General features: G+C 36.7%; 1 protein-coding gene across 1 annotated transcript in view; it reads left to right on the top strand.

Annotated features, from left to right (window-relative positions):
- Positions 1-1,691: 1,691 nt before the first annotated feature.
- LOC141314578 (uncharacterized) overlaps positions 1,692-10,501 on the top strand; it is a 31,102-nt gene continuing 22,292 nt past the window's right edge. The window contains exon 1 of the mRNA XM_073832665.1: positions 1,692-1,930. Coding sequence (XP_073688766.1) covers positions 1,759-1,930 — 172 coding nt within the window. The 5' untranslated portion in view covers positions 1,692-1,758. The remainder of the gene's footprint in view (positions 1,931-10,501) is intronic.

Genomic DNA, 10,501 nt, shown 5'->3' with positions numbered 1-10,501 from the left:
TAAAATATAAGTTTCATTAACATATGCATTAATTAATTACTTGATTAAAAAAAACATACTTGTTTTACTAAAAAATATAATTAATTATAGGTCAGCATTTATCATTATTATTGATCAGTGCATTCTGAGGTAATCTTAATTTCTAAGTAGTAATACTTACATTTTTTGAGTGTAAAATCCTCAAAAAACACCTCCAAACACAAGATTTTCGAGCAGCTGATCCACGTCTCCTTTGTGCAGATATTGCAAACATGGAGGAAGATGTACTAGGTAGGGTTGTTGTGTTACTGATGCTATGAGGTGTTTGAGCACCTGTTGTGCTTATTTTCATTTTATTACTAATACTACTTAACTTACAATTACAGGCTCAGGGTAAGATGGTATTTATCTTTAACAATGAACAATCATAATGAGAAAAACTAAAAACATAACTATTAGGCTTGCTTACATCATAGTATGCAATTATATACACGGGGAAATATGATTAAATATCTCTGAATAATCAAAATATTCACATCATCATTAATCAAAAATTGAATTTGTTTTTGTTATTGATAAGCCTCAGGGATGAAAAGAGAAATTCAACAAGAATTTAAGCTAGCTTTGCGTGTGGATAAACAATTTTGAATACAAAACAAAAGAAATAACTTATTTAAAAAATAAAGAATTTGGGTTTTCCTGACAAAAATTATTTCTTTAAGAATTAAAAAATACAAAAACCTAAATGAACCCAAAACGTATCTGTTATACTACAATCACAATAAAAGAACAGCTGTTTCTTCAACATGACCACAAAATGAACAAATTTCATCAATACCAAAATATTTATAGAAAGATGAATTAAACCTGTCGCTATATGTTAAGTTGTTGCACTTGTTATAACGTCGTTGGTCACATGATAACGTCAACATGGCGGAAGACGTGCAGATCACATCCATACTCAACGAGATTTGGCTGTAGAGTACGTACTCTTTTAGCGCTCGTTAAGTAAGTACTTCTTGAAATTAAGTACCTACTCATTGAGTATGCGGTTTCGAACGCAGCCAGCGTGAATGAATTGGACTTTTATTTTGCTCTGGTGGTGTGACGTCATTAAGATGAGCCGCTCTCCTCATCTGTTGTGATTCACCTGAAGAAAGGTTCGTGGTTTTAAAGCTTTTAAATCAATGAATTAAAGCGTTTTTTACAAGTTACGTAAAATAAATGCATCATTCTTAAATATAACATTGTAATGCTTTATTTAGTGTTAGTTAAAGCGTTAGCCTTTAGTAACTGAGAATGTGCGTCTCATTTCTCTATATCATGAATCAATCGTGTGATGAAAAGAAGTGATGAGAGAAACTGAGAATCCGAATCATTTGAATCAAATCATTTGTGAAATGATTCAGTGATTCGATTCAGTGACACGCGGATTACAAACGACAACAACAAACACAAACGAGTGAATCACAACCGAGAATGATTTCATGAAAGTGTAATATATTTGATATGATGTACAAATAATTAAATACCAAATGTAAGTTAAAACTAGCCTACCTAAATATGAACGATATGTTTAACTTGTGTATAGTTATTATCAAATCTCTTACTGTAGCTCTCACTCTGACAACTGAACTAATTAAGACGCACCCAGAGTGTGTTTAGTTTGCATTTATTTTATCTTTAATTATTCTCATCTTAAACAGGACAAAGTGTTCAAACACACAGAAAAATCTCCTGGAGAATCAATAGAGATCTACGTGACACACTATTATAAAGATGGTGTTTATTAAAGAGGAGAGTGAAGACATGAAGATCAAAGAAACTTTCAGAGTCAAACATGAAGAAACTAAAGAACAAACAAAGATGTTGTTTATTAAAGAGGAGATTGAAGACTTGAAGACTGAAGAAGCATTCAGAGTCAAACATGAAGATACTGAGGAACAAACAGGTTGGTTTTTATTCTGAAAGCTGAATTCACTTCAGAAAGGAATGATATTTATGAACAATGTCACAGGAGTGTAGAAATATTAAGACATTTGACAGAAGTGTTGAGATCACATGACAAATACTAACCCTGCCTTCAATATCCTGCGTTCACACTGAGCATTTGTTATTATGACATCATGCATTTATGTTGTAACAATAATATGGAAAAAAGCCTTAAACATTTTTCAGTAATATTAAACCCAATATCTGCTATAATATTAAAACTAGTGGTGGGCCGTTATCGGCGTTAACGTGCTGCGTTAACGTGAGACTCATATCGCGCGATAAAAAAAATATCGCCGTTAATCTATTCTCAAAGTTGGGTTGGGAGCTGGGTCTAAACTACGCAAGATATGATGACTTTCACCTTGATATTTTAGCGCGGATGACGTATATCTAGTTGAATTGCACTGTAGGGGGCGAGAACAAGTCTTCAACTTCTGTGAAATTACCACATCAAATGAGACGCGCAGACATGGATGCAGCTATGAAGCCGCGTCAGGGCAGGTGCGTGCGTTGCTAGACCCTTTTTACTGGGGCACGTGCCCCAGTGAAAATCTGCTGTGGCCCAGTAAAATCTCAAGTTTGAGTTATAATTTACTTTGATAATCCCGAAATAAAGACATTAAACTATATGCAACAACTGAATTGACGCTTCTAAAAGCAACGCAGTTTATTGGAAGACTATGCACGCAGATAGGCTATCCATACCCGCGCGCCTGTGTATTTTACGGGAACGCGCACGTCGTACAGCCTTTTGCGCAGAAGTACTTGGTTACACAAGTTTGTATAGTTAATTGTGTTGTAAATGCAATTGTCAAGCAGTTTGTAATGCATTTTGGAAACAGGAGATGAGCGCCTGGTCTAATGCGCCACCTGGCTTGAGAAACCCGTTCTCAAAGACTTACTTTTAGTCATTATTTGGGTAGCACACATATTCTGAATGCCTTCAGCAGAATTTAAATTAGCCATTTTAATCTAGATTATCCAAAGTGGAGTCTTTTCTAACTTTTAGTGACTTTGAAAGAGTTATACATATGTTTAGGTATTAACCAGGCTTCTCTCATACATTTGTAGTTGGTACAGAATGCTGCTGCTCTTATGTTGACAGGAACACAAATGAGAACATATTACACCAATTCTGGCACCTCTCCATTGGCTTTCTGTTCATTTTATAATGGATTTTAATCGATTTTTGGTTTTAGTGTTTAAATCACTAAATGGACTAGCATATTCTGACTTAATACAGCTATACACTCCAACAAGAGCACTTAGATCCACTGAGCATTTACTTTTGGTTGTTCCTGCCATAAGGTTAAAAACCGGGGGACCTAGTCTTAAAACTCATCTTTACTTGTTGGCTTTCAACACAGTATGAGAGTTAAGTTTTTATGATTGTGTTGGACTCTTGTCTGTTTTACAGTGGTATGAAAAAGTGTTGGCCCCCTTCCTGATTTTTAATATTCCAGATCATCAAACAAATTTAAATATTAATCAAAGATAACACAAGATGCAGTTTTTAAACGGTTTCTTTTAATGAAGGGAAAATAAAATCCAAATGTCCCTGTGTGAAAAAGTGTTAAAATATAACAGTGTTTTATCACACCTGATAGGGCTGGGCGATATGAAGAAAAAAATATATCTCGATATCTTTACTGGATAAATAACCCCCCAAAAACTACTGCAAAAACAAATATGCCAAATTCCAAAGTCTTTTTTATTGAAACTCAGAGGTAGGCAGTTCAGAACAAAGTGCTTCTGCGAATTTTCTTTTAAAAATCCCTGTATACATATTAGAGCTACACAGTTTACTTCACCATTTTACAAATAAAGCCTAATCTAATCAAATCAAACCATATTACGTAGGAAAGGTCTAAGGCTCCTAAAAAGATATTTAACATTTTGTTATGTTACAAATTATGTAGAGTGCACCTTAAAAATATACTTCATAACAGAAGTTCTGACATTTTTCACAGACACCCTTGTTACCTTTTTTCTCTATTACACTTTAGAAATAATAAGAAATGATAGGCTATATCAGCTGAAAACTTAAAATCTCAAAATTCATAATTTGAAAGCCATTTTAAAATCAGACATTGCATTAACATGGACAATGTACATCAAAATCATATTACAAAATGTTTATGAATTATAAAGATTTAAGTTTAAATTTTTAATTTTCACATCTATGTTCAAAAATGGGAGTAACAGATAAGGGGTTAATGGATCGTCAGGCCTAATTTGCGCGCATTGGGGAGTCACTCTCTAAACGCGGGGTATTAAATTTGCTTTTGAATGTGCGTACACGTGCGGGTTTGACTTTTGATTTCGTTTTAACAATCGCACGAAAATCTTGGTTCGTTGTGCTAGAAGCTTAGGTTGGGGCCAACTTTCGGCATTCACGGCAGTAGACGTCCGACGCCTTAAAACCAAAGTATCTCCATGTAATGGAGCCGGTTGTCCTTTTTTTGCGACGAGTTCTGTAGCCTCGGGGGAGGTTGCGGAGACTCATGTTGAATGAGAAGACAGGCGAGGGGAGAGGGAACAAAAGCAAGGAGACGGGGGCGAGAACAACACAGAGAAGGCAAACAATCTTAGAGGCGAAAATTAAATATAAACATTATATCCAGGGGTTAAATTGGGATTTGTTATGTGGGGGGGCTCTATGGTGGCAGGCTATATATATATATATATATATATATATATATAATTTATTCTGAAGCAATATTCTCATCGGTTTACTATCAGCTGTGACATAAATCTGCATATTTTTTTATATTTCATTCAAGGGAATTTTTTTAACATTTATATTCCCCCCCCCCTAACTTCATTAATACTTCATGTTTCATTTAAAATTCTTACATTTGATCTATAAATTCTATTACATAATATGAAATATGAACAACTGAATTAAATAATGTTAGGATTGTTTTGAGAGTGTTGCTAAGATTAAGTATTTTTTTTTTATATAGCCTACACAAGAAATTATGGGGGATTATACTTTTAAACCAAATTAAAACACCAGTAGGTGACGGCAAGTGTCTAATGAATAAGTTGTTCAACGATTCATTATTGTTCGATTCAGTTCGACTGATTTATCAGATGTTTGTGCATTGGATAATGAAACTTTGACTCAACTGATTTGTTCAAGACAAATTACAGAACAAACTAGATAAAAAGTTTGTTAGCAAACTTTAAGTTGGCTTGAGAAAGCCTAGCCAGTAAGTTTTAAGTAGTTTTAAAAGCTTTTAGTTTATGATTTTACCATGACTAACAAGTTGCTAGCATGATTTTAGCATGACTAGCAAGTCACTAGAATGATTTTAGCATGACTTGCAAGTCGCTAGCATGATTTAAGCAAGACTAGCAAGTCGCTAGCATGATTTAAGCAAGACTAGCAAGTCGTTAGCATGATTTTTAACATGACTAGCAAGTCGCTAGCCTGATTTTAGCATGACTAGCAAGTCGCTAGCACGATTTCAGCACGACTAGCAGGTCGCTAGCATAATTTTATCATTATTTTAGCATGACTAGCAAGTCGCTAGCATGATTTTAGCATGACTTGCAAGTCGCTAGCATGATTTTAGCACGACTAGCAAGTCGCTAGTATGATATTAGCATTATTTTAGCATGACTAGCAAAGTCGCTAACATGATTTTGGCATTACTAGCAAGTCGCTAGCCTGATTTTAGCATGACTAGCAAGTCGCTAGCCTGATTTTAGCATGACTAGCAAGTCGCTAGCATGATTTTAGCATTATTTTAGCATGACTAGCAAGTTGCTTGCATTATTTTAGCATGACTAACAAGTCGCTAGCATGATTTTAGCATGACTAGCAAGTCGCTAGCATGATTTAAGCAAGACTAGCAAGTCGCTAGCATGATTTTTAACATGACTAGCAAGTCGCTAGCCTGATTTTAGCATGACTAGCAAGTTGCTAGCATGATTTTAGCATTATTTTAACATGACTAGCAAGTCTCTAGCATGATTTTAGCACGACTAGCAAGTTGCTAGCATGATTTTAACATTATTTTAACATGACTAGCAAGTCGCTAGCATTATTTTAGCATGACTAGCAAATTGCTAGCATGATTTTAGCATTATTTAGCATGACTAACAAGTCGCTAGCTTGATTTTAGCAATGACTAGCAAGTCGCTAGCATGATTTTAGCATTATTTTAGCATGACTAGCAAGTTGCTAGCATGATTTTAGCATTATTTTAACATGACTAGCCAGTCGCTAGCATTATTTTAACATGACTAGCAAGTCGCTAGCATTATTTTAGCATGACTAGCAAGTCGCTAGCATGATTTTAGCATGACTAGCAAGTCGCTAGCATGATTTTAGCAAGACTAGCAAGTCGTTAGCCTGATTTTAGCATGACTAGCAAGTCGCTAGCACGATTTTAGCACGACTAGCAAGTCGCTAGCATAATTTTATCATTATTTTAGCATGACTAGCAAGTCGCTAGCATGATTTTAGCATTATTTTAGCATGACTAGCAAGTCGCTAGCATGATTTTAGCATGACTAGCAAGTCGCTAGCATGATTTTAGCAAAGACTAGCAAGTCGCTAGTGTAGGATTACAAATTTATAAAAGGTTAAACATAGATTCCAATATAACTGCCTAAACAGAAAAGTAATGCATATTGTGATTTCTAAGAGCAAACAAACCAGACCCTGAGACAGGAACCTTATGTCTTTAAGCAGTTCCTGAACATCTGGCAGGTTTCTCTTATTAAGTGTGAAATCTAAGCTCAAAGTACAACTGTGTCCTTTTGTTTATTCCCTTTGCATTTGTATGCTAAATAGATCAAAGCCGGGAAAATCCTACTAGGCTGACTATCTGTACTGCATTTGCATGCTTTGTTTAGATTGACTCCACCTCTATGTTTTCCTCTCCCCCTGGAAAGGTATATAAACTGTAATGTATATGCCTTAGTAGACGACTTTTGATGACTGCAGCGAACGAACAGCTAGGATCTCAATAAAGAGAAACTTCTGCTTCAAGATATCCAAAACGTCTCCTGGTCTCTGAGAAAAGTTCACAACAGTTTTGGTGCCCTGTGACCCGGATAGAGTTCCAGCTCCTTCACCTGAATCCAGATTGAAAACAGCAAGCTCAACAGAACATCTGCTTTCAAGACTGCATCTTTTGGAATCCAGAGCGAAACTTCCAGCTGAACAAAGGTTTCCATGAATCTTCCTTTACAACCAAGGGTTGGTGAGTGCTACTCTATCCAAAAGAACCGCTAAAGACCAGTACATATAGTTATCCTCTGCGCCGTCAGAGAAGAGTTAACAGACAGCTGTAGGGTTTAGTTAACTAAGTTATCCTCTAAAGGTGTTCTTTTAGAGATGAAAAGTTACCCTCTGTTAATTCAGGGAAGTTTAGCATTACGTGCTAAAGTTGTTATCCTCTGTTTACTCAGGGAAGGTTAACATTACGTTAATATTTGTTCACCCTCTGTTTTTTTGGCAGGGAAGAATTGGTTATCCTCTGTTCACCCAGGGAAGTTTAGCATTACGTGCTAATATCTGTTATCCTCTGTTTTAAGCAGGGAAGTTTAGCATTAAAGTGCTAAAATTTGTTATCCTCTGTTTTGGCAGAGAAGTTTAGCATAAAGTGCTAGTAGTTTGTGTTGTCCTCTGTTAATTCGGGGAAGGTTAACAATAGTTGATCTGTGTTAACAAGCGTACCCTCTGTTGATCAGAGAAGTTTTAGTGTTGTTATTGTGTGGTAACAAAGAAACTCGCAAAATGGTTAGAAAGAATGCTAGGCTGATCCCCACAATTGAAAAGGGTGGTCTCGCAACTCCTTTGTGGTCAGATAGTGAATTCAAATCACTGTTAGGAGAGCAAATGAACCTAATAGTAACTGAAAAAGTTAGACAGGAATTAACTAAGAAATATGAGATCCATCCAGACAAGACTTGGTCAGTAGATGAGTGTAAGAAAGTCCTTGGAGCATGTATTCGTAAGAACAATGTGAAAGGCATTATCTGCTGCCACAGAGAATTTGGTTTAGCACTAGCTACACAACAGTCTCAGCGTAACTCAGAGCTAGAGGAACAGAACAAAGAACTCCGGGCTAGAATATCCGCATTGACTAAAAAAATTAACCGCAACAAAGCTTCAGAAAAAACTGATATGGAAGTTAGTCAGCCTGATAACATTTATCCTGACTTACAAGCTTTCTTTGAAAATGATGTAGCCATCCAATCAGTGTCTGATGTGCCTGTAGATTCGGTGAGGGTTTGTGGTGCTAGAAGACGATCCCAGGGAATTGAAGGAATTGAAAATGTTCCTCCCAACTCTTCTGTTGTTCAGGTACAAGCAATTGCAAGAATGCTTGGACCTAAAGATATAGAGAGATTGTCCCAGAGCTTACCTTCAGCACGCACAAGTTTTTCTGAATTCAGAAGAGCACTGATTAGCAAGATGCGTCTCTACGACATGTCGTTAGCAGAAGTCACACAGCTGATGTCACAAATTCTAACTGAATCTGAATTCAACAGTTTTGAGTCTGCTGTTACTTCTGCACTACAACATGCCAGTAAAGCCGATTTGAGAGAAGGTGTTATGAAAATTCTAAAGAATATCTTGGGACCCAAAATAGACTGGTCCAGAATCACTAACTGTGTACAAAGGAAAGAGGAAACTGTGAGTGAATACACTGAAAAGTTTTGTCAGTCAGCTGTAGCTTACAGCGGAATAGTTGATGATCCTGAAAGTGTGTTAGATGACAAGGGACCCCTAGTCCGCATCTGGTCAGATGGCCTTGTAGCTGAGTACAGAAAAGCCTTGCCATTCTTAGATTTAACTTGGTCTAACAAAACTATCAGAAATAATCTAGACACATTAGCTACTTGGGAAAGAGATGCTGATGTTAAGGCAAAAGTGAGAGTAGCAGCAGCTACATTTAACACAACAAACCAAGAAAATAAATGGACAAAAAAAGAAGGTAAATGCCATTATTGTGGAAAATTAGGACATTGGGAGAAAGAGTGTAGGAAGAAGTTGCAAGATAATAGAAGAAATACTATGCATAATTCTGCTCCTTCTCAGCCAGCCTACAACCCTGAAGTAGTTCCACCAATGTCCACTGAAACGTTAGGACAGCTAGCTCAAGCTCTTCTAAGAGCACAAAAAGAGCAGGAAAAAAACTAATTGTTGGGGCTGTGAGTAGCTACCTTTCCCCTGTAATACATCACAATGACAAACGAATTTTTGTGAAAGGTAGCATACAAGAGAAAGAGATTGACTTTTTGCTTGATACAGGTGCAGAAATTACAGTAGTTCCTACAAAATTGGCTAAAGATTTAAACATTCCATTCAAGAAAACTAAACTTTGTTTAACTGGTGTAGTAGGTGAAGATTCTGTTTTGTTTGAAACCCCTCCCATAGAGATACAATTAGGCCCAAAAACTCTGACTACAAAATTGCTGTGTGCTCCATTGAATACAGGTGCAATTCTAGGCATGGATCTACTGAGACAAGTACATCTAACTTTAGACATGTCCTCAGAATCTGCTAGCATAAAAATTGCTTCAGCACAAGTTTCTACCAGTAATGCAATCACTCCTGAGTATGCTTTCTTACAGAATCACCCAATTTGGGCTAAAGACAAGGATGATTGCGGGTTTCTCACAGGTGTGGAACCAGTCAGATTAATAGGAACCGCCCCTCCTGTTACCAAACAATATCCGATCAGTAGGGAAGCTATTCAGGGAGTCAAAACCATTGTAGAAAAATTGCTGAAACAAGGAGTGCTCGTTAAAACCAACAGTCCCTGTAATTCACCTATATGGCCCATCAAGAAAGCCAATGGGACATGGAGACTCACAATAGACTACAGAGTAGCCAATAAACATATTGAAAAAATCACCCCCCTAGTAGCAGATCCATCTACAATTTGTAATGGCTTACCATTAGATTGTAAGATTTTTTCAGTAATTGATATGTCTAATGGATTCTTTTCGGTACCATTGCATTCTGACAGCCAGCCATGGTTAGCTTTCACGGTTGACTATGAGCAATACCAGTGGACACGTGTTCCACAGGGATTTCAAAATTCGCCGACAATCTATCATCAGGCTCTCAGACGTGATTTGTGTGACCCAGAATGCCCAGTCAAACAGTCCACTATGATTCACTATGTTGATGATATTTTGTTTGCCTCAACAGATCATGAGGTACACAAAACTGAATTGGCAGAATTGTTAGACTATTTGCAGAAAAAAGGACACAAATGTAGTTTTCACAAAGCTCAAATTGCTAAAAATCAAGTCACATTTCTGGGTCAAACAATTGGTACAGGAAATAGATCTATTACACAGGATCGAGCCACTTCAGTCAAAGCAATACCTCCGCCTACTACCATTAAAGCACTAAGATCATTTTTAGGAACAGCAGGTTACTGTAGACCTTGGATTGAGGACTATGCCTCGATTGCTCAGCCACTCTATGACTTGTTGAAAGGTCAGGTTAGAGATTCCGATACAGTTTGTATGGAAGAAATTCATCTCAAAG

Source organism: Garra rufa, unplaced genomic scaffold (assembly GCF_049309525.1).
Source record: "Garra rufa unplaced genomic scaffold, GarRuf1.0 hap1_unplaced_010, whole genome shotgun sequence".
NCBI classification, from domain to species: Eukaryota; Metazoa; Chordata; class Actinopteri; order Cypriniformes; family Cyprinidae; genus Garra; species Garra rufa.
Note: the sequence above shows the minus strand (reverse complement) of the source record. Positions and strands in the feature narration are given on the sequence as shown.